Source organism: Amblyomma mixtum, chromosome 2 (assembly GCF_055824585.1).
Source record: "Amblyomma mixtum isolate Tamu chromosome 2, ASM5582458v1, whole genome shotgun sequence".
Lineage (NCBI taxonomy): Eukaryota > Metazoa > Arthropoda > Arachnida > Ixodida > Ixodidae > Amblyomma > Amblyomma mixtum.
Genome location: NC_143013.1, coordinates 262,814,003 through 262,835,610, shown reverse-complemented (window position 1 = coordinate 262,835,610; position 21,608 = coordinate 262,814,003). Strand labels below are relative to the sequence as shown.

At 46.5% G+C, this 21,608-nt stretch overlaps 2 protein-coding genes across 3 annotated transcripts in view; both read left to right on the top strand.

Moving 5' to 3' along the window:
• Positions 1-5,159, top strand: part of Dna2 (DNA replication helicase/nuclease 2) — a 61,637-nt gene extending 56,478 nt beyond the window's left edge. The window contains exon 18 of the mRNA XM_089573751.1: positions 5,067-5,159. Within this exon, the coding sequence (XP_089429877.1) occupies positions 5,067-5,152 (86 nt within the window). The 3' untranslated portion in view covers positions 5,153-5,159. The remainder of the gene's footprint in view (positions 1-5,066) is intronic.
• Positions 5,113-20,945, top strand: Pisd (phosphatidylserine decarboxylase). Of its 2 annotated transcripts, none has more exons than XM_089573752.1 (7): positions 5,113-5,302; positions 12,703-12,893; positions 14,578-14,814; positions 15,224-15,361; positions 16,278-16,419; positions 18,330-18,490; positions 19,665-20,945. In XM_089573752.1, the coding sequence occupies exons 1-7, from the start codon at positions 5,113-5,115 to the stop codon at positions 19,920-19,922; spliced, it is 1,317 nt and encodes a 438-aa protein (XP_089429878.1). In that variant the 3' UTR covers positions 19,923-20,945. The 2 variants fall into 2 exon arrangements, with proteins under 2 accessions (XP_089429878.1, XP_089429879.1); XM_089573753.1 differs by lacking the exon at positions 5,113-5,302 and adding an exon at positions 8,748-9,039.
• Positions 20,946-21,608: the final 663 nt, after the last annotated feature.

Genomic DNA, 21,608 nt, shown 5'->3' with positions numbered 1-21,608 from the left:
CCAGTTTCCACGTACGCGCTGTCGGCCTTGAACGGAGCATGCCGCGGCCTGAATGTTCCTGGCAGAAGCAACGGCTTCGCGGCATTTAAATGCTCTACTCTTCCAGGAACTTCCGTAGCTGGCGAAATTAACATCGGCGATAATGGGAATTTAAAGGTCAGAAGGAAGCAGAATGCGAGACTTCGCAAATCGTGCAAACACTGGCTTGAGGCTCTGGGTGAATTGCAGCGTTGAAACGAGGTTGTGGTGATTCCCAAATTCTCCCTTTATGCGCCGCCGCCTTGCTCGATATCGGCGGGGTATCGCATATCGGGCCGCACATGCAAAATCAGTCGAGATGGGATCGAGAAGCGAGAGCGAGTTGCTGTGTGCAGGCATAGGCGACCGGCCGGCCTTGATTGATATCGCGTGGTTGCCGTCTACTGAGAGGTGCTGTGGCGTGAAGCGTGTGGCAGAGAGCCAAGATGGGGTGGTCGACGCTGACGCAACCTATCGCTGCCGGTGCGGAAGCTCGGTCGAGCTTTTCACTCCGATTTTGTTCGAGGTTAAGTATAGCAACCGTCGAGTCGCCGTTATGCTAGTGCCCGCGTCTGGTGATCATCCTCGCTGCCTGCATAGAAGAGGAATCGTCGATGGGCTTGTAAACTTAGCCGTGTGCGACGGAGTCGTTGCCTCTGGAATGCCTTTGTGGATCGAAAGTGCCCTCATGCGCGCTCTCCGCTGCATTCAGTCCGGCCGTGCCTCATGTAGCAACGTTTGTAGTGTGGCGTGCTACTCCGTCGGTTTTACGCGGCGCTTAAAGTCGGGTGAGACTGCTTTGTCAGAAAATTCGATTTTGAGATTTTGCGTCAATTTGATGGAGAATTTTTCTTCCAGAAAATATGTTACACTGGGTATTCGCGATTTCAAAAATAATTTTTTTGCCCTTTTTCTTCGTCACGTCGACCGAGAAAGTGGGTGCACATCGACGTGGTCTATTCGTTTCGGATACTTGCAAAAATTCAATGCTCTGAAGTTTTTTATCAGGAACTATGGTTTTGGTTTCGGTTTGAATTTGGCCTTGTTCGTAGTGCATCTTTCAGCCACTAGGGCTCAACCTGTTGCTCTTCTACCTCTGTCAAGGTAGTCAAGGGAAGTTTTGATGAGTAAAACGGTTTTCAGAGGCTTTATTAGTTTTTTTTTTTAACAATAAGGTTTTTAGAGGTTTGTGTACCTTTTCCTCCGGAACTATAAGGCATAAGCAAACAATTTTTTCGCAGATGTTAATGGACTAGAATCAAATGCATAGGTGCATTTGTATTTTTCTGACTAATAGAAAACCATTCATATGTGGCAATTTTATTGCATCGACAAAGGTAAAAAAAAAACATAACAAATCTAGCTGTCGTTGGAAGTGCATAATTTTAGTTCCACTTGTATAAAACGTTGGCTGCTACTCGTGCAAATTTTCAACACTCTGCAGGTAGTAGATTTTAAGAAGAGGTACGTTAGTAGAAAAACAAGAATAAAAATATTAAACATAATTTAAAATTAGTTTTGAGCTCTAATGCAAGCTTCCTTGCATTAGAGCTCAAGCTTCCTTGCAAGATTCGTTGCAAATTTTATAGCCATAGCTTTCATTCCAACTGCTGTGCAGCCAAATTTTAAAACTCATTTTCAAAGTCTCACTCTACCTTAATCACGCTCGTGTCTCGTGCCCATGCACGGTGTCCTCCAAGGTTTTGCAGGCGTCCGGCCGCAGTCTGATCGACTCTGCAGTAGCTTTTACAGCGACTGAATTCGGTTACCCACCCGCGCCATACCTGAGCCAACAGCGCCGTTGCAGGAGGACATCAGTTGATTCTCTTCTTTTTTTTCTTCGGAATGGTGCGTAGGAAAGCATAAACCATGGAGGAAGGAAAACTAAGGAGAGGCCCTTCGTATTCCCAATGCATTGACGACATGATTGACGAGAATGTGGAGGAAGTGACGTCAAAATTTAGGCTTAAAAAGTCGGGCCACTAGCAACGTTGTCGTTGTTGCTAAGAAAACTCGGGCTACTAGCAACGGCGTACGGCGTCGTTAGCGTCGTTGTTGCTAGGGGCCCGGGTGTTTCTCGGTGGCGGTGGACGGGCTTTCGGCACGGTGGGCTCGGCCTTGCGTGTTAAAGTCTACATGCCTGGCGTCGTGACGTTACGCACGTATCTAAGATTGCTTTTAAATGCAGCAAATAACCGCTTAATTGATATTTTGTTCGTCAAACTTGGTGTCGTTCCGCGGAGCGATCGATACATTGAAATGAATCTCGCGAAAAGGTGCCACTCCGGAACCGCGCTTCGACACGCGAAGAAGCGTTGATTGTTTTGATCAGCGAACTTTCGGACCTCACCAAACAGCACAGAAACATGAAGCCGCTCTCGGCGATGCTGAGCTGCGTTTCGAAGGCCACACGGCGGGTGTACGGTAGCCCGAGGAGGATGGTGAGCTGAGCTATAAGCGGCGCGCAATGTCGTCTTTCTTCGCCTGGCGTCGGAAAAGGTTCACCGCACCTGTGCGCCGGTCTGTGTCTAGGTGTCTAGGTGCGTGTTTGCGGGGAGGGAGGTGTAGGAGTGTAGCGGCGAGCGGCGCGGTTTATTTTATACCTTTCTTTTACGAAGCGCTTGCGAGCCGCGCGCGATCCCCGCCCCGTAGCTCGGTGGAGAAAGCAGATAGTGAGGAGAGCCGAGCCAACTTCCGGTTGCGGGGCGGCTTCACAAAACGTGACGTCAGGGCCTCTCCTTAGTTCTTTCCTTCCTCCATGGCATAAACATACATCTGCTTCTTCGGTGTAGTTTCGGTTTCAGCAGCCTAACGGCGGTTGTGACGTCACAAGTGGGTGGGTTGAGGTCACGTTATACATGCAAAGACTTCTACATAATCACTCTTTGATCACTCGCTGTTTTTCTCTCTCCGGGGCTGGGCGGCGTGTGAAAGTTGAAGAGAATAAAAGTGACGAAGCAGCGATTATAACGAAGTTTATGTAAGTATTACGTAATCTCTACCCGCTTGACCGCAGCTATAACGTAATAGTGACCTGTGGAGTAGCAGGCCAGGGCCATGTTACCACCGGCCGACCTCTCCGCCTTTTCCTCTCATTAAAATGCCTTTCTCTCTCTCTCCTTTCTTTTTGTAATAGCTACCGTTGGGCTGTCGAAACCGAAACTACATTGAAGAACAAATTCAGTTGCATAAATTGTTTGCCGGGCGCAAGTGAAGTTCACTGGTAAACCATGTTTCCTGTTGTCTTGCTTATCGTTCCAAATAAAGACAACAGGGAAGTATACTGTCGGTACCCCTCCCAGCGAACCTCCCGGTTCGACCGCCGCAACTCTCACCTCCGTGGACACGGCGAGGCGGACCCCGCGTGCTTTTCGGCTGTACAGTGAACCCGCGCACATCGATCCAAACGAGCAACTGACCGCCGCTGTACCACGACGTAAATCATCCGCGCTACGCGAGTAGCAAATCAACGCAGCCCTCCGTGCCGACCCCCCCCCCCCCCCCCCTCCCACTCCCGAACGCGTCTGCCGAACCGCCGCGGTTCGAAAATAGCGTGCGCTTGAGCGTGCAAGGAAACGCGATCAGGATGAGTGAGAGGAGGAGGAGGCAAAAAGAGCGGCCAGACGCAGCCAGGCTGAGCCCAGTCGGCTCTCGTAGCGCGCATTGAAACAAACCTTGCGAGCGGTTATGTAAGGGCGTAAATTTAGCACAAGGCGAGGCCTCGGTTTATGCAGTAGTGTTTATGGCTGATTGGGTGCAAAACTGTTGTCTCCGACTGCTCGGCCAAGTGGGCGCGTATATTCTTTCATTCTGCTTAGTTCGCGGGTCCAGTGATATTCGTTCTTCCAAGCAGTCTTGAGAGCCTCTTGTCTGTATTCTGTGTCTTCAGTGACTAGCAGGTTTTGTTCAAACAAAGTAAGGGAGTTCAGAAACTGGTCTTTCTAACTTTGCAGATAAATGTGCGATTTTTTGCATCTGGCTTTTAGCTTTCTAGCTGGCCATATTTCTCGCCACATATGAAAGGCGTATTTTTTTTGTTTTTTCTTGGAACTGGAGCATGTTTAGGTTGTATATGCTGGTGGTAGGCATGCAGAGGAATTTTCATTTGACAGACTAACTGTATTTAAGCCTTCTGTAAGCTTCTAGGTTTAGGTAACATGAAATCTGGCGCGATTTTGCTTGTAAAAGTGTTTTCACTGCTTAGCAGGGAACGGGAGGATTGAGAGCTGTGATGGCAGTTCTCCGTAAGTGATGCAAATACCATGCGATAGAGGACCTTGTACAGGTGCACAATGCTGCATAAATTTCTGTCTGTAAAGGAGCTCTTTCCTTGAGCCATTCTTATTAGAAAGGCCTATTATATTCAAGGAAAGAAAGCGACAGCTATACGGACAGGACTCAAAGCTTTACTGACCAAATATTCTTCTTTTTTATTATATGTATTGACGTTGGGCCTTTTGTTGTGGTAAACAGGTGAATCTGCACTTGTATGGGAGTGGGAAAATGCATGTAAACTGTTGGACTTTGTGAGCTGTGAGATACGCTGCTGTGGAAGACATTCGATTAAATTTTGACCACGTGAAAAATCTTAGCACCTATTGTATTCACTCAGATGTAACTGAAGTTATTTTACCGATCATAGAAGTGAAAAGTCACCCCTTGCAATATAATTGAGTCAGTGTATTGAAATGTTTATTCATTTTTTTATTTATTTTTTTTTGCGCACCAGCAAAAGCCACCCTTGCATTGCACTCATGGGCAACGTATACATAAGGGTAAATAGAGTGTATGTTAATGCATTTCTTGGCTGCTGTGATGCTTGAAAATGAAGGTCGTCAAACGGAGCAGGTTGACAGAGGTAGTAACATTACTGGTTGGTACTATAGCATGGTGTGATTGAATATAAGCCCCTAATTTTATTTTCCACTGTCTTTGCCTCCTGTTTCAGGTGCAGGTTTCTTGACATGCATGTTTAGCCTGTCAGTGCTCAAAGACAGAATGTTGAAGGTGATGCATCTCTTTGCTGTTTGTCTGTTTCCTTCCCGCAGTGGCAGCCGTCTCTCTCTGTAGTCGGAAGAGTGCCATTCGGAAAGCATGTGGCTCTCACACCAGAGCCTGCCGCTGCTGCTGCTGACCACCCAGCGCGGCGGTGGCCCCTGGCTAGGCCACCACAAGAACGCCTGCCGTGCTGCTGCCACTCCCCTGTTCGCGTCGCCCTGGCTCTGTGCGCTGCCGTCCGCCAGCCTGCCCAACTGCTCTGGTCGCACCCGGCACATGGCAAGCCGTAAGTGGTCGGGCCTCTCTTCTTCTTCAACGCCGATGCGCCTGCACTAGTGCTGCAGTTAGTAAGCATGAAGTATGTGGAACACTTGCGTATTATTGATCTTTACAAAATGACTTGTACTCCTCCACGATAACGTTTGGGGCAATGTTCAAAGGTAGCCGGTACGAATGGAGAGGTATATGGGCATTATTATCACTGTAGAAAGAAATTTCCATTTTGTGCATTTCAATTTTAGTGAAAAGGAGTTGTTTCGCTGAAAAAGAAAAAAAAACATTTCTAGTTAATTTGGCGTCTAGGTGTGTTGTATGAAGCAAACACTGACCATCATCATTACTCATTGTGCATTATCTATAGATGCCAAGGTCGTTTCGAAACATTGTTCATGGGAAGCATGGGAACTTCCTTTGGAATCAGAGCGCAACCGTCCTCAGGAGCTGTGGAAGCAGCACTAAATAAAGAGGGGAGGGCTGGGAATGGGGGCATTTCGAGTAGCATAGATTTGAACTGCCACTCAGGACGTCCCGTGAACTGACCTGAACTAAACTAAATTGAACTGCCAAGTACTAGTTCCCAAATGTATTGTGGTCATTCTCAAGGTGCGCACTTGGTTTTCTGTGCTGTGGAGACAGAAAACTGCAGGGGCCCTGAAGGGTAATTAACAGTGTCCTCCTCCTTTCCTTTAACAGAAATTATGACAGAAAGGTGCAGTGCAATGCCACTGCCTTCACATTCTTTTTTTTTTTGTAGTAACTTTAACAATGCACTCTACTGCACTGTCTTTTGGAAAGCTCTGTTTGATTTCTTGTGAACTAAAATTTATTGGTACAATTGATAGTGTGTGTATTTTCTAGGTTTCTACTGAAGAGTGAAGCATTATGTTCAAGCTGATCTTGAATAGTGCATTAGTACCTCTAGTCTTTCTCGTACTGGGTATTGTGCCGTATTATGTGGTGCCCACTTTACTTGAGAAGATGCATTTGTTTGTCAATTTGGAACCACATCTTGCACTACTGCGCACTGTTTGATAGCATCTTGTCGCAAGGGAGTTCCTTGCATGCCTTGTGTCCACAGTTCCTTTTGCGATTGTTTGGTGTGCAAGATATCTGGAATGCTCCTGTGCTCACGAGATACGGAATGCTGTGTTGCTAACCGGTCATGTGAGGGAAGGAAGTCAACGTCGGAACTTGCTTCTGAAGGGCGCATTGTGTTGGATGGTCTCCATGTTATCTCTCTCGCAGGCTTGAGTAAACTGCCTCGGATGTTTTCGAGTATGTGCTTTAACTGGGTGACACAAGGGAGAACTGTGTACAATTTTAAATGAACACCCACTGAGAAAAGAAGATACAAGGAAGCGACTGTTAGGCACATCTACGGCCTCTTGAGTTATGCACCGGCGAACCTATGTACTCACATGCACATTGCTGATCAGCTCTCGCTAGGGGAGTCTGTATTGAATATCCTAGGTTGGTGGAATTGCAAGGACGTCGCAAGCAATACGTGCGCGTGACCATTTCGTCCTGTTGGTCTGACAACCACCACTCATCTGTAAAGGAGCAGAATTCACTGGGAGGGGGGGGGGGGGGGGATCTCTGCAGGAGATAAGATAAGGAAGCGTTGGGTTGCGTTTCGGTCCTTTGCATGGCCAAGCAGAAATGTGCCTTACGCTATCGCATGCGTCTAGCCAACCACTTCAGCAAGAGTATAGTGGTTGTTATGTAGCGGAAGCTTTCCATTAGTTTTCCATTGCTTCTCATTTTTGTCACGATGTCCTTGTAACTGACTTTCATGCAGTGTGTCTGCAATTGTATACCAAAGACTTTCCCTAAATGTTATTTGATGCTAATGGCTTTTTTCTTTTGTGTGTTAGTTTTTCTGGCTTCGTATGTTTGTCATAACTGCTCAGGACCTCTTGTTTTTGTGTTTCCTTTATCGTTATTTCCTCTTTGTTTCTTTACTCACGTTCCTGGTCATACAAACTTAGAAGCAGGCAGCTAGCTTTTTCCACGAAGTGGAGTTTAATTTCAATTCTTGCTTGACGTTTGCTTGACGTTTCTTATGAGAACAAGATGTGCATGTGGTTATTGTCCTCAGCAGTTGCCTGGCTCATCAATATAATCCTCTTATAACTTTCAATATAATCCTCTTATAACTTTGTGCTTTCACAAAATGACGTTGGCCGCCGCGGTGGCTCAGTGGTTATGGTGCTCGGCTGCTGACCCAAAAGACGCGGGTTCAATCCCGGCCGCGGTGGCTGGAATTTCTTTGGAGGAGAAGTTCTAGAGGCCCGTGTACTGTGCGATGTCAGTGCGCGTTAAAGAACCCCAGGTGGTCGAAATTTCCGGAGCCCTCCACTACGGCGTCTCTCATAGCCTGAGTCGCTTTGGGACGTTAAACCCAATAAACCAAACCAAACCACAAAATGACGTTGATATGCCATTGCCTTATGCCAATTACTACTGTGAAGGATTAATTTTTCACAGTGGCGTAATTTTTCTGATTCTCGCAAATAGCCTGCTGATGAGAATTTGTTGTGGAAGCATTTCTTCCGTTGCACAAATGAAATTGAATGTCCAAGCTTCAGTGGGGTTAGTGTAAATTGCTTGAAAGATGCATTTGGAAGATGTTATGTTATGACAGTATAGCTTCATAAACATATCTAAACTTATGGCAAATGCTGAAGTTGATAGTTATATAAGGTGCTTTTTTTTTCATGTGCATTTTGTTTAATCATCAGGATCACCTGTCTGATTATGGGGACGTTGACAATGACTTTGTTCCGCCTGTGGGTCCACGGCTATTTGTATACAGTGAATCCACTTGGGTCATTGCATTCAAGCTCTTCATTTTAAAAGTTCGCAGGCGATATTTTCCTTGCTCAGAAGTACTCATGATTCTGCGTCACGCTGAACACGTCTTCCTGCCTTTCCAGTTTGGCAGAAAATCAGTCATCTTTGTCACTGCGGTATTTTGGTGCATTTGTTGCCTAGATGTACTTCTTCTTAATGTTTACTGCTGTCTGTACAAAGGGTGGGGGTCTCTTTCATATCCATGTAACAGTACCCCCGTCACTGACGTGAGGCAGGCGGCTTATCACACCGCTGTTCCTAGAGGGGCAGATAAGAGCAGAGCGATTGGCAGCTGCCCCGGGGTACGTCACTGCCGACCCACTCGCGACAACATTGTCGACTCCTCCTCCATCCTGCCCTCTTCCACCTTCCCCCTCCTCCACTCCCGTGGTGCTGACCATACCTCAGACAAGCTGTCACCCCACACTCTCTGGGCAGTGCCGACGGGCCGCCTGTGCCGAGTATTTTGATAGCACACCGCAGGCGCAGCAGCGACGCCAGCATCCCATTTCAGAACTACCTCCAGCCGTTTGCTTTATCAGCTGAGCACTCCGTGGCACGAGTCTTTTGCCCCTGCGCTCCGTCTGTGTGCGGTACGTTTGAATGAACGGTGCCGCCGCTGTTGTGAGCTTTCGACAGCGCCGTGTTTCCTCTGCTGCCTTTGCCTTGTGTGCTCTGTGCGTACGCGCACTGTTGTGCTATAGGGAGCCATGTTGCTGGGCCAAGCTCTGGTTGAGTTGTTTCGCATCGTGGTAGTGACGGGGCTGCTGATATCGAAGCAGTCGTTCAAGATATCAAAGCAGTCGTTCAAGATGGTTGACAGGCTGCCCGCAAAGCGGCCTTTTCTGTGCAGCACCGTGTTTCTCTGGTTGCTGCTGCTGCTGAGTCAAGGTATTGCGTTTACGTTTCAGACTTTTCTCACTATGCCTTTCTTGTTTGTTTGCTCTACGTTGTTTACAATTGGATGACAGCTAGAGGGGAGGAAAAAGAGCACGCTGTCAGTGCTCATTGATGTTGATATTGACTCCAAAGTGTGTTTATTGCTTTGTTTTACTACACGCTGACATAATACGTGCATATTACTATCGGGAAGCAGAGCCTGGTGTCTACCGTTCCGGTCCTCCTCACTCCTCTGATAAAAGTATGCTCTTGTAATTTAAGAGCAGCTATGACAAGTAGGTCTTAGATTGGGTTGTGAACACTGCTCAAATCGCTAATGTAATGTGACCATTTTTTGAAGTGTTAAAACGAGTGACAAGTGAACTTTAAAGACTCAAATATTTTGGACTCACTGGAGAGCTTAATGTCCTAGGTGTCTGATCCTGCAGTGGTAGCCAAAATTTTGCAGTCAGTTTCAGTTAGCGGATGCACTGGTTTTTATGTGTTAATTCATGATCGGGGACGGGACAGTAATTGCACACTAGCGAAAGTGAGGAACTAAGAACTATTACAGCCCCATGCGCCATACAGCAGTCGAACAGGTTTAGTATAAGGAAGAAGAGTGTCAGTTCATTCTCAAAAAGTTACATTGTTGCGGCTCTATAATAGGAAGCAGAAGTTATTGCAGAAAAGAGTCACTCTCTCCCATCGCACGACGTATGACACTCCTTTTAATTGGGGCACAGTTCACGCAATTAAACATACCTTTTCACGTCAGCCTACTTAATCATCCTTTGCATTCTTCTCAAATTATCATAAACTATCGCGAAAATAAAAAGTTTTTCTTTTTAAAGTGCCTCTGTGGGCGGGTGCTGGTTCACATGAATGGGGTAGAAGTTTTGACGAATGTCATTCGTTGGCAGTTGCTGGCTTTGTTGTAGAGCAGAAGCTTCTGTGTTGTTGTATGTTACATGAAAATATTCTTCTTAATAGCTGTGATTTTTCATACAAGTGTTTTTTTGTGAGAAAACAAATGTTGTTTACGAACCAAGTCCGTGGCGCTTCCTGCGTGCAGTCGTATCTTTATGTGTAGATACAGTCGAACCCGGATATATCGAACCCGCATATTTCGAATTATTGGCTATATCGAACACACAGATTACCCCCTTGAAAATACTATGTAAAAGTATAGGACAGTTGCGTTGTATATCGAATTCCATTTTCGACGGACATTGGATATATCGAACGCCGCGCCGCGCCGCGCCCCTGGAAGGTGCGCTTTCCCCAAAGACATTCCTGTCCGGTCCTCAGCCGCCTCAGCGGAGAACATTTCCGCAGTCAGCAGGCGCAGGGCCCTTTTTCTTTTTTTTTGTTCCCCGTTTTTGCGCCCCACCGGCGCGAGCTTTCCCACTCCTCCTCTCCTCCTGTACCGCCGGCGTGTGCTCTGTCAAGGTCATTGGAGATCAGCGAAGAGAGAGCGCCGCATGGAGACGCGCGGCGACCACGCTTCTTGGGGAAAGAGAGAGAGAGAAAACGGTCGCTCGTGGGCGCATCGTGGGTCTGGGGAAAAGAGTGAGCTCAGAAAAAAAAAAAAAAAAACGAAGCCCAGAGCGCCGATCTTTCTCCCTGCTCTTTCTTTTCCCTCTGTCGTTCCTTCGCAGCCGCGTTGACTGCCGCTCGCATAGGCTTCGCTCTTATCGCTCCATCTGCGCCTCGCGTGTTTTTTTTTTGTGTGTGTGCCTGTGTTTCAACGCGCGACGTGAAGCAGGCCCCAGTAGCCAACTGTTTTGGCAAGGCAGGCCTTGAAGTGGCCGGAGATTAATGTCCGGAAGATTTAGATGACGATGAGTGCTTGGACGACGCGTTTCGCGACTTGTCCAATTTTCTCGGCGCCGTTCCGTCCGAAGTGACTGTTGAGGACTTCAACGCTGACAGCGAAGTTCAAGCGGTAGCTGGCGTTCAAGACGCCGACTCCAGCGACGACGAGGGCAACTGCGTTGTCGAAGAAACGCGTCCGTGCGCAGCCACTGAACTGGCGTCAGCGTTAGCCTGATTCGGCGCTGTTGCGGCGAAATGGAAGGCACTGTGCTCTCGCACCTGGACAGTATCGAGAAGATCGAGGCCAGTGTTTTGAACTTCGTTTCCCAGGGGAAAAAGCAGCCCAAAATTAGTGATCTTTTTTTCCGCGAAATAAAGCGCTTTCACATTGCGCGCCCATACTATGTGATTCGCGGCTGTTCCAAACGGTAAGCCACAATTTGTTATGATCGGGAGTGCAGTTTTAGCCTATATCTGTATATCGAATTTTCGCTATATCGAACTATTTTCCGATCCCCTTCGAATTCGATATATCCGGGTTCGACTGTATTACAGTGAACGAAACAGCTAACCCTTCAGCTTTATTACAGCAGAAAAGTAACTAAGATATTGTTTGGGCATAGGCTCTCTAATTTTTTTTTCACTGGCGGCATATTACATCTGTCGAAAAATATTTCTGGCTACGCCACTGATGAACAGTCACCATCATACCTCAGTCGGTAGGGCACCAGACGCAAAATTTAAAGGCCATGGGTTCGGATCCCACTGGCGGCATGTGGTTATCTTTTCTTCTACCTTGTAATAGTTATCTTTCAGCAATATAATAGTTGCGCTATTACGTTCCCATCGGTCAATACTACACATTATAATAAAAAAATATAAACATTTTCTTATGCTCCATTGTTTCTGCAAATGTTGGTTTCCTTCATATATATGTCATAACAAGCCCCTCATTTCTCTTCCCTTGTCTGCTGTGTATGAGAAAAAAGCTTCACTTATTTACTGCATGTCTAAATTTTTCTTGTGTGTACTCTGTAAAAGTTGGACATGACATTGCAGGCGTCATCCCCTTTTGAAGTCTGATTGTATGCAGCGATGAAGAGTAGGAGCAATACCTCGTATGTGCGTCACTGCTAAATGGGTGTCGAAACAGCTGAAAGGATGTCACGCAGCCATTGTATTAATGTTCAAGTACACTAGTGTTTGCAAAGGTTCGTGTGACATATCTCATTGAACAGTATGCCTCTTGAAATCATTGCTGTATTTTTATCTGACATGCGAGTGCAAGGGTGTGATTGCACTCCAGTTTCATTGCACCTACCTGTTGTTGTTGCAGGATATGTGCATTGCCTTGTTTCCGCACCACAGCCTGGCAAAAGGCTGAATGAAGTGGGAATAGTATTATGCATAAATAGTTCTCTGATAATGACTTGCGATATGCTATTTAGTTTTAAAGCTAATGTTGGTCTCAACTAGCACTTCTTGTCTCCTTCCTTTTTTGTTTCTCTTCTTTTAACTCTTCAAAGTTTTGTATTCATTGAGGCTGTGTGCGATGTTAAATGCAAGGACTTACTGAAAGACTTTCACCATGCTTCTTTTTTCGGAATTAGAAGCATTTTAGGCACTGTGCTGATAGCCACACGGTCTAAGGATCAGACTTTTTTTCTTATGTCTTCAGTTATATCGCGTTTCTTGCTAAATAATCTGGTAAATATTGAGTAGCCAAAGTGCTGACAAATTATTTGATGCAGCCTTGATCAGATGGAACATTTGAGCGTCTTAGGGATTTGTTTAAGCTGCTGTATGTGCACTACCTGGTGGAGTACTGAGGGTTTGAGCGCTGTTCTTTGTGACCAGATGGGGGTGAGCCTACATCACCACGGCCGGCCTGGGAACGGAGCAGTTCTTTCTTGGGCGCCAGTCGCTACCTGCGGTGGATACCCATACCGCTGGGTCTTGGCTTTGCCTGCCTGGCCTACCTGAGGAGTCTGCGCAGCCACCAGCGGGATGATGAGAGCAGCCCACAGCCCGTCGCCTCTGGCCTTCAAGTGAGTGTCAGCTGCTTCATCAGTGTGATGAAGTGCAGTTCCTTCATCACTTTGCTTCCCTAGCAACATTGTCTTTGGGCTTCAGATGAACACAGGTTTTTTTTAGTTGTGACATGCTATGTCTGTAGCTTCCGCAGTGCCGTTTACAATAAGAACGACTGTTGTGCTCTTGGTACTATAAAAAAAAAATGATGCATGTTTTATTTATTTATTTAATACCGCAGAGTCGCTCGACTCCAAGCAGGCATGAGCACAGGCATGAGCACAGATACAAATAAAAAAAAACAAGATAAGCACGAACTTCATGCAAGGGCAAACGATGATGCGAAAAAAGAAACCAAAAAGACAAGGGTTTCACATAGAAAAGGCTCTCAAATTATCAACAAACGTTTCTACATTTGGGCTGTTCACTACACACTTCGGCAATTCATTCCACTCTGCAATTGATTTGAAAAAAAAATGAGTGTTTAACTGTGTTGGAGTATGCACGAAATTCTTGCAGCATTTTTCCATGGTTATAACGCGTACTTGCTCGTGAAACAGGAGTAATATAATCATGGGTGTTTATTCTAATCAGATTATTATATATTAGGTACAAAAATTTCAATCTTGCTTCAGTGCGCCTTATCTGAAGAGATTCTAGGCCAATAGAATTGATCATAGCTGATACACTATCTGATACACTATGCTTCATGATGGCCTCAGTTGCCTATGCACCATAAAACTCAACACAACACGCATGTTTTATGTGTTGCACAATGCGACCAAGTGAGAAGAATTAAACAGAGCTTGGTCTGGGCTAGTTGGCTTGAAGTTCTTGTATACATAGCGCCAGACAGACAAGGGCGCCTGTCCTATATGTTCTGTGTCGTGCCTTGTGCTATGTATACGAGGAGAATAATTAAACATTTGCATTCCAAGACTTCGCCCTGGTTCTTTTTTTTTCTTTTATAATTTAAATGCTGAGGGGCAATGTATTGCAGAATTAAAAAACTGAATTTCTCGAAATTGAAGTGAACTTCGCACCAAAACTTTGGTTGGGTACAACTCAAGAATGAAGGTATCCAAGTAGAAGTGAAGCTGTGCGAATGCAAGTGCCCAAAGGTGCTTTACTTCTACTTGAACACCTTTCTTATACAGTGGGCCTTATAGAGCGGGTTTCAAAAAGCAGTCCCCGAGCCTTCGAAATTAAAATCACCTGTGCTGGTATTCAGTCGCTACCAACTAAGTCCTTCTCAATTTGCTCTTTGCATTCCACCTGTCGTGTTTGCAGTTCTACACTTGACACTGTTATTAGACTTGTTTTACTGAACTCACTGCAAGATCTGGCAAAGGTTCAGTGAAGAGGTTTTAAGTACTGGAATTCGCAAGGGTCAGCAATTTATCCTGCATAATTCACTTTTCTCTTTTTAATTTAGCTGCCATTGTGGCTCATTGGTTATGGTGCTCAGCTGCTGACCCGAAACACAGGTGTGGTTCGATCCCGGCCGCGGCGGTCGCGTTTTGATGGCTGAAAAATGCTAGAGGCCCATGTATTGTGCAATGTCAGTGCACATTAAAGAACGTCGAGTGGTCTAAATTGTCTGAGCCCTCCATAACGGTGTCTCTCACAGCCTTAGTCTCTTTCAGAACCTCGTAAACCATTCAACCATCTTTTTACATTTGTTTATTGTTTTTCCCGCAGGTGTCCTTCTACCGGATGCTGCCGCTACGCATGGCATCTCGGTGGTGGGGCTGGGCGAACGACATAGCACTGCCTGTGTGGCTGCGTACTCCAGTGTTGGGCCTGTTTGCCTGGGCCTTTGGCTGTGACGTACACGAGGCCGAGGTCGAAGACCTGCGGCAGTACCGGAACCTGGGGGAGTTCTTTCGGCGCTCGCTGAAGCCGGGTCTCAGACCCCTCTGTCCAGGAGACTGCGTGGTATGTCTGCACAAGCATGCAGCTCATTTTTGAAATCTATTTTTAAAGTCCGAGGTGCGCAAGCCAACTCACTCTTATTGTATGGCCAATGAAACCGGGTGTCACTGTTTTTTAATGCCTGTGGCATTGAGAAGGGCTGGATCTTCAGCAAGAAGAATAAGCTAGCATCTTTGAAGTTCCACATGCCTTGTGAAGTCTAGTACCAGATGTAGGTGCACAGTTTGGGTCTCCCTGATTCACGTGCCTGTATGTACAGACACATGACAGAGCTCAGCTAGAATAAACATTAAGAACACAACCCTGGTGAATGCCTTACAACCTGTTCCATCATACAGCGAGCAGTGACTTAGCAACAAACTTCTTGTGGCTGCCTAAGTTCTCATCAAAGTGTTTTCCCGGTTATTTGCAGGTGAGTCCAGCAGACGGCACAGTGCTGCATTTTGGCCGCATAGAGAAAGGTTTTGCTGAACAGGTGAAGGGCATCACATATTCACTGCCAAGGTTTCTTGGACCTCATCCCTGGGACCCTCACTGTTTACACACCACTGTAAGTCTGCCTGCTCGTGCTTTATTAGCCTTCGCTCTCCTCATTTGTGTGCACCATTTGGGAATGCAGAATGGTCTTACTTCAACTGCTTGCTTGAGATGTATTCCTTTCCATTCACCCCACCTTTTTTCTAAACTTCTCTCTTGAGAAGAGAAATAACTCCTCACTGAGGTACACCGCACCGCAGTGCTAATAGCAAGAACACCTGTGATTTTGTGATGGTGTGGATGGGCCCAGGACTGTTGCGTGCTCGGAGATCAGGCGAGGGCTAGCGACACTCTCCTGTGATTGCATATTGTCGGAGCCGGTAGAGTCGCTCAGATGGAAGCTGCAGCATTGCGGCAGTGAGGAAACAAGGTCTGCTGTGGTGCAGGACCCAGAAGCTGGTCTCCGGGCTGACGCAATGAGATCAAGCCCGCACAAAACACAAGCATCTTGGACACGCTTCTTTTCTTTCATCTGAATTTCAACTCCTTCTACTACTCGCCTGCACTAATCTGCTATCCACATCATGACACTATCCCCCGGGGCTCTTTTACTTTTGCTCGGGGCTCAACCACACTGAGTCAGCCCCGGGAACCAGCTGTCAGGACCCGCACCACAGAGGACGTTCTTTCCTCGCTGCCGCGAGCAGCTCCACTGGCTCCGGCGACACGCAACCACAAACGAGTGTCGTAAGCCCTCGCCTGACCTCCGTGCACGCAATGGTCTTGGGCCTACCAAACCATCACAGATATAAATAAAAAAGGAGCACTCGTAGAACTTGCAACACTGTGGAAACTATGTGTGCGCACAGCAAGCTGACTATAAAGTCACTTGGTTCTCAGCTGCGGCTATTTGGCAGGTGCAGCATTTGCTTTCTCTGTCCTTGACGGCGCATGTTCACTGAGGGCCTTTTGCTTTATTCACCCTGCAGGGTGAAGAAGAGTACCACAAGAAGCTGCTGCAACAGAAGGACACAGAGTTGTATCACTGTGTCGTGTACCTGGCCCCTGGTGACTACCATCGGTTCCACTCGCCTGTGCACTGGGAGGTGCAGCATCGGAGGCACTTCCCAGGTATTACTGTTTTTACTATAAGTGGGTGCCTACTACTGCGCTTGTGCCTCACAGTAGTTAGAGTTCAGTTCTGATGCAGTTGGATTCTCTTCACCTGGTATCATTGTCCCACATGCTGCCCCATTATTACGACTGGGATCGGCCGTCCTGCGCAGCAGATGATAACAGTGGAGAAGTAGTAGATCCCATATGCTCTTGATGTTTGTCACATTGTGTTATGTGTAATGCGTTCACTTCGTCCTTGTTCAGAAATATTTGCGTTTTAGTTGTGCTTGTTTAACAGCACAGGTAAATATAAATGTCACAGCTTGACCAGGGTCCATGCGGGTCCTTGAAAACCTTGAAAACCCTTGAATTTGGAAGAAGTGTTTTCAAGGGCCTTGAGAGTGCGGGAATTTTCGTGGGTTCCTTGAAAACCCTTGAATTTTGCTGTGGTGAGGGAGGTGGCCGTGGAAGAACACTAGTATCCTTTCAATTTTCTTTTTTCACAAATTATCTTGTTGGAGATAACTTTACTGGAACTCCACCTCTGCGGCTTTGGTCGCTGTCCCTTCGACAAGAGCTCTGCGTAAACGCAGACGAAGCCCCACTGTCTCCGCCCGACGCTGCACATAGCTTCCGTCACCCCATAACCTGCCCCAAGAGCAAGGTTTGGGTGCAAAACGAAAAGAGACAGTGCGAACGCGGTTCAGGCACGGAACCTGGTGCGCCGTAAGCGTAGGGAGCCTGCACATTTGCGACGCAAGCGGTTCACCGGCACACAGCAAGTATGCGTGCGTCGCTCCGCTAGCACAACGCAGGATTCACGTAAAGCCATTCTGTAAAATGTTCTGTCCACCATAAAAAAAGTGAGTGAAGTTATAGGGGCTTCAGCGTCATCCACAGCTGTGCCGCCATGCAGGAAATTTTCCTTCATGCGGGCAACAGTCTAGGCCTAGCCTGTTTTGCACCGAAATTGCAGCCGACTGTGCGTCTAAAGCGGCCAGAGCTGAATGGAAGGTCTGCTTTTGGTACGGCTAGATGTCAGATCCATCAGCTTATAATAAAATAAAGACGTCAAGTTCCACGACGCTTTCAACCGCAAAGCTTGCAGACGCAGGACAGATGTGAGGTGCAGTTGGGGTAGAAAGGCAGATATTTGTTGGCATCGCAGTTACCGCTCTTACTAGCAACTCTTTATTGGTAAACGGCCCTCAAGAGAGGTGTATTTTTGTTAAAAGCCTCTTCTGCAATAAATGCTAGATACATGTGATGTAGGAAATGTTTCTTTAATAAAATGCTGTGTTGCTAAGTCCTTGAAAGAAATAGTCGGGGGTCCTTGGAAGTCCTTGAAAACCCTTGAATTTCGTGGCTGAAAACCAGCACGAACCCTGTTGACTGGCATTTGCTGCAAGGGCACGAAAATTCTGCAATGTGCACTTGTGCCTTGATTACATCAGTGGACATTGAATATGGCGTCCTCATTGACAAGACTGTTTTCTGGTATAGGAAGGGTGGAGAGTCTACATAAGTGTTTTGATGCAATGTAAGACTTGTGCATAACTGTGAGGCACATCACAGTGGAGAACCAAAGGTACTGTGCACCGTGATCAGAGTTTTGTCTGGATGGGCACCGAGTGGCAGCACTTCATAGCGTAGAATTTCAAATTTTAATGCAGTGCACACCCATGAAAGGACATTTGATTGTATCTCATGGGATTTTACTTATCGAGTGCTCTTGTCTAGGAAGGAGGGTGTTTTTAGTTTGGGCAATATTAGATGAGTGTCACCATGTGAGTGAGTAAAGTCCTGTGGTGTTACTCTGGGAATTTGAGGTCAGTGTGTGATTTTGCACTGTGTTCTGTGTGCCTTGTTGTCTCTTCTTTTTAACAGATAAGCTCGAGAGTGTGTCTGATTTTTGGATATTGCAGGAACGCTTCTAAGTGTACGACCAGGCGTTGTCAATTGGATAGCTGGCTTGTTCAACATGAACGAGCGAGTAGTCTACATGGGTCGCTGGCAGCATGGATTCTTCAGCATGACTGCCGTAGGTGCCACCAATGTTGGCTCCATCAAGGTTTACTTTGACAATGTGAGTTGCACTCATCTTAAAGGTTCAGATATTTTTTCACTCCACATCTCCTGTTTTGCACATCTCAGTGTCCTCAGACCTGTTACTTGCAGCTCTTCTGCCTCAGTGCATAATTGATTTTGGCCTTGTATGTTCTGGCCAGCACAGTATGTATGTACATATGACCAAGACAGCCATCACTTTATGACGCTGATAATTGTTAATGGGAGCACACCCCAGGTCATCGTGTAACCGAAGCCAAGGCAGGCTAAGCCAAGGTTACAACTACAAAAGGCTTCAGTTACACGACGACCTGGGGTGTGCTAAGCTAAGATAACCTACGCCAAGGCAAGCAAAGCCAAGAGACAGAGAAGAAAGAAGAGGAGAAGACCAGGGAAATAAGACAAGGGGAGAAAGGAAAGGGACATTGTTTTAGAAAGAGAAATGAATGTTTCTGTTGGCCACCATGGCTTACGTTCAGCATGTTGGCTTTATCTCACCACGATCGGCCGCCGCCGTCGACTATCGCATAATTGTCAGATCGTACCATGATACAGCCTTTTCAAGTGACCAATGCCAAACACCGGCCACGCTTGAATGCGAGTGATGTAGGGACGCACCAAGCGTGTGCTTTTGTTGATAAAAAGCAAGCGGCTGAACGGGCGGGCCTGCAGGGGTGTGGGTTTGTGGAGAAGCGAGCAGGTGGGGACAAACGGGCAGTCAAGCAGACGGACATATTCAACTGGACTCGCACAAAAACATCTGTCTTTTTTTCTAATGAACTCTCCCCCCAAATTGATGTCAACTTTTCTGCGCAGAAAAAAAGCGGCTTCATTACATGAGTAATTACGGTATAATATAATCCAGACGTGCTCTCAGAAGCTTGAAAATCTGCACAATTTCTGCATAGTGCTGTGAAATCCAGATTATCTGAGGTTTCTCATGTTCATATTAATTGGCTAGTGATCTGAACCAGCCTTTTTTGTCCCATCGTAGTAATTTGTGTTTAAGGGGATATAAACAGTGCAGTAACTTAAAACCTTTGCGATATAAAATGGGTAACTTGAACAGGCTGCTTTTGATTGAAACTGTGAATGGATAAAGTTACATTGTACTCTGCTGTACACCGTTTAAGATTGCCTTACTGTTTCTTTGCTCTCATCACCACCTTTTTTTTTCCCGCTGGCCACAACAGAACCTGGTGACCAACCGGCGCAAGTACAAGAAGCACAACTTCAATGATCAGTGCTTCCAGTCGAACCACAACTCGGAGGGCATCCACATTGAGAAGGGTGCCCCCTTCGGCGAGTTCAACTTGGGGTCCACCATCGTGCTGATCTTCGAAGCGCCTCAAAACTTCTCCCTCGAGCTTAAGGAGGGCCAGCGTATTAAGTATGGTGAGCTCATCTGTCGACAGTGCCCCGAGAGCAACAGCCAGGTGTCACGGACATGAGGTCCCCGTGCAGTGTTGCTGCTGCTGTTGGCTGTGCGTCCCGGCTACTGTCGCCGTTGAATTCCTTCTCACAGTGATCGATTGCGGCGGGCACGTTGCAATCATCCGGAGGCTGCCTGAAGGTCCACAGAGATTGGATTTATTTTTTGTATGTTCACCGGCATGGGGCGAGTGTTGCCTCGAGGTTGTGCCAGCTGACGGGGAGAGATGCAAAGAGGCGAACTCTCCTAGGGGTTGTCTTTCCCGTGTGTGCAGCATTTGCTGGCTTCACTGTGGAGGCAGGGTAAATATATTGATTGCAAGTTGCTGTAGCATTTCGTGTCATAGAGAGACTGCAGCGGGCGCGATTATATAAGTCCTAAAGATATATTAGGCGTAGGAGTAAACTGCGTTATATTTGGTTTGTGCACAAACGCATATGTGCTATGCGTCCGACATCTTTGGGGGGCAGGTTGCATTGAAGCCTGCCGTCGTTTCACACCAGGGTCGTGTATGTGTGGGGCATTCACAACGGTACGGTGGTGTTGTGAGATCAGATATCAGTTAGTGAAATATGCGTCATGTCAGTAACTTTAAGTGCTGCTAGGTTATAGCGCTGCCATCGAGGTGCATGCTGTGCTGATTCAAGGCAGCTAAAAACTATAACCTCTCTTTGTTCCGTGTTGGCCTTCACCACCTGGGCCTGCCTTGGCGTACGTTTGCATACACACTGAGGTAAACCACGACGAAGATTTTAGCAGCTGTTGTTGTACCAAATCCAACTGCCTTGTTTACGTTTGGTTTTTTTTTCTTTGTGTATTGCACACTTGGACTTCCACTGAAATTGATTTATGGTTGCTGCTGTAATGTGGAGGTTTTTGATTTCTTTTTCTTTATGCGTAATCAGCAAGCGGAAGCATCACTCAAGAGTTAATTTACCGTTGTTGTCTTCCAGTAAAACTGAATGTGCTGTTCACAGGCAGTTTGGCTAATTAATGGAGGAACTTGGTATGTATGCTGAGTCTGCCATGCTACTGCTGCTGCTGCAAAAAAAAAAAAGAATTATCCCTGTCATAAATGATATAATCCATGCCATAAGCTTTTGGAAGTTTTAAATTCTTATTGTGGCTTTGCTGGTCGTGACTGAAGGATTGAGAATGAAATCACTGTCCCCTCCCTTGGTTCCCACTATACTCGTTTCGTAGTGAACTTTTGTTCAAGCCTTATGGCGTTGAAGTGAAAATTGTTTTATGAGAACAGACACGTTCCTGGCAAGTTTCTTCCTAGCTTTGTCACTGTACTGAATGCTTGTCGCTGGTGCGACCACATAACAGATAATTTTTTTTTTTTTTAGCTGGTTTAGAAGCACTGAACAAGCATTGCAGTTTCACTGACCAATGCCATATTTTTTTTTTTTTTTTTGCAAGGCATCCAACTCGAACTTTGCAGTGGAGGTATAGACTACTGCAAATGCGTGTGGGCCTGTTTTATTTCTTTATTCTTTTCTTTTCTGGGTGGTGGGTGCACTGAGCTTATCAAAACCGAATGACAGGAGAAGGGACAATCTCTCAGCTGCCTGTGATATAGAGCATTGATGTCTCTGCATGCTGCACCGGTGTTCAGAAATAGCTGCAGATAGTCGTGGCAGCCTTCTTTACTCCGTGAACACCTTTCTTTTTTTTTTCGTACATTTTGATGTCGCTCGCT

Bases quoted from the DNA above. Each gene is read 5' to 3' on its own strand.
- Pisd (XM_089573752.1), top strand. From the start codon at position 5,113: ATGTGGCTCTCACACCAGAGCCTGCCGCTGCTGCTGCTGACCACCCAG. The intron at 14,815-15,223 runs GTATGTCTGCAC...GGTTATTTGCAG, and splicing joins TCTGTCCAGGAGACTGCGTG to GTGAGTCCAGCAGACGGCAC. The intron at 15,362-16,277 runs GTAAGTCTGCCT...TTCACCCTGCAG, and splicing joins CTCACTGTTTACACACCACT to GGTGAAGAAGAGTACCACAA.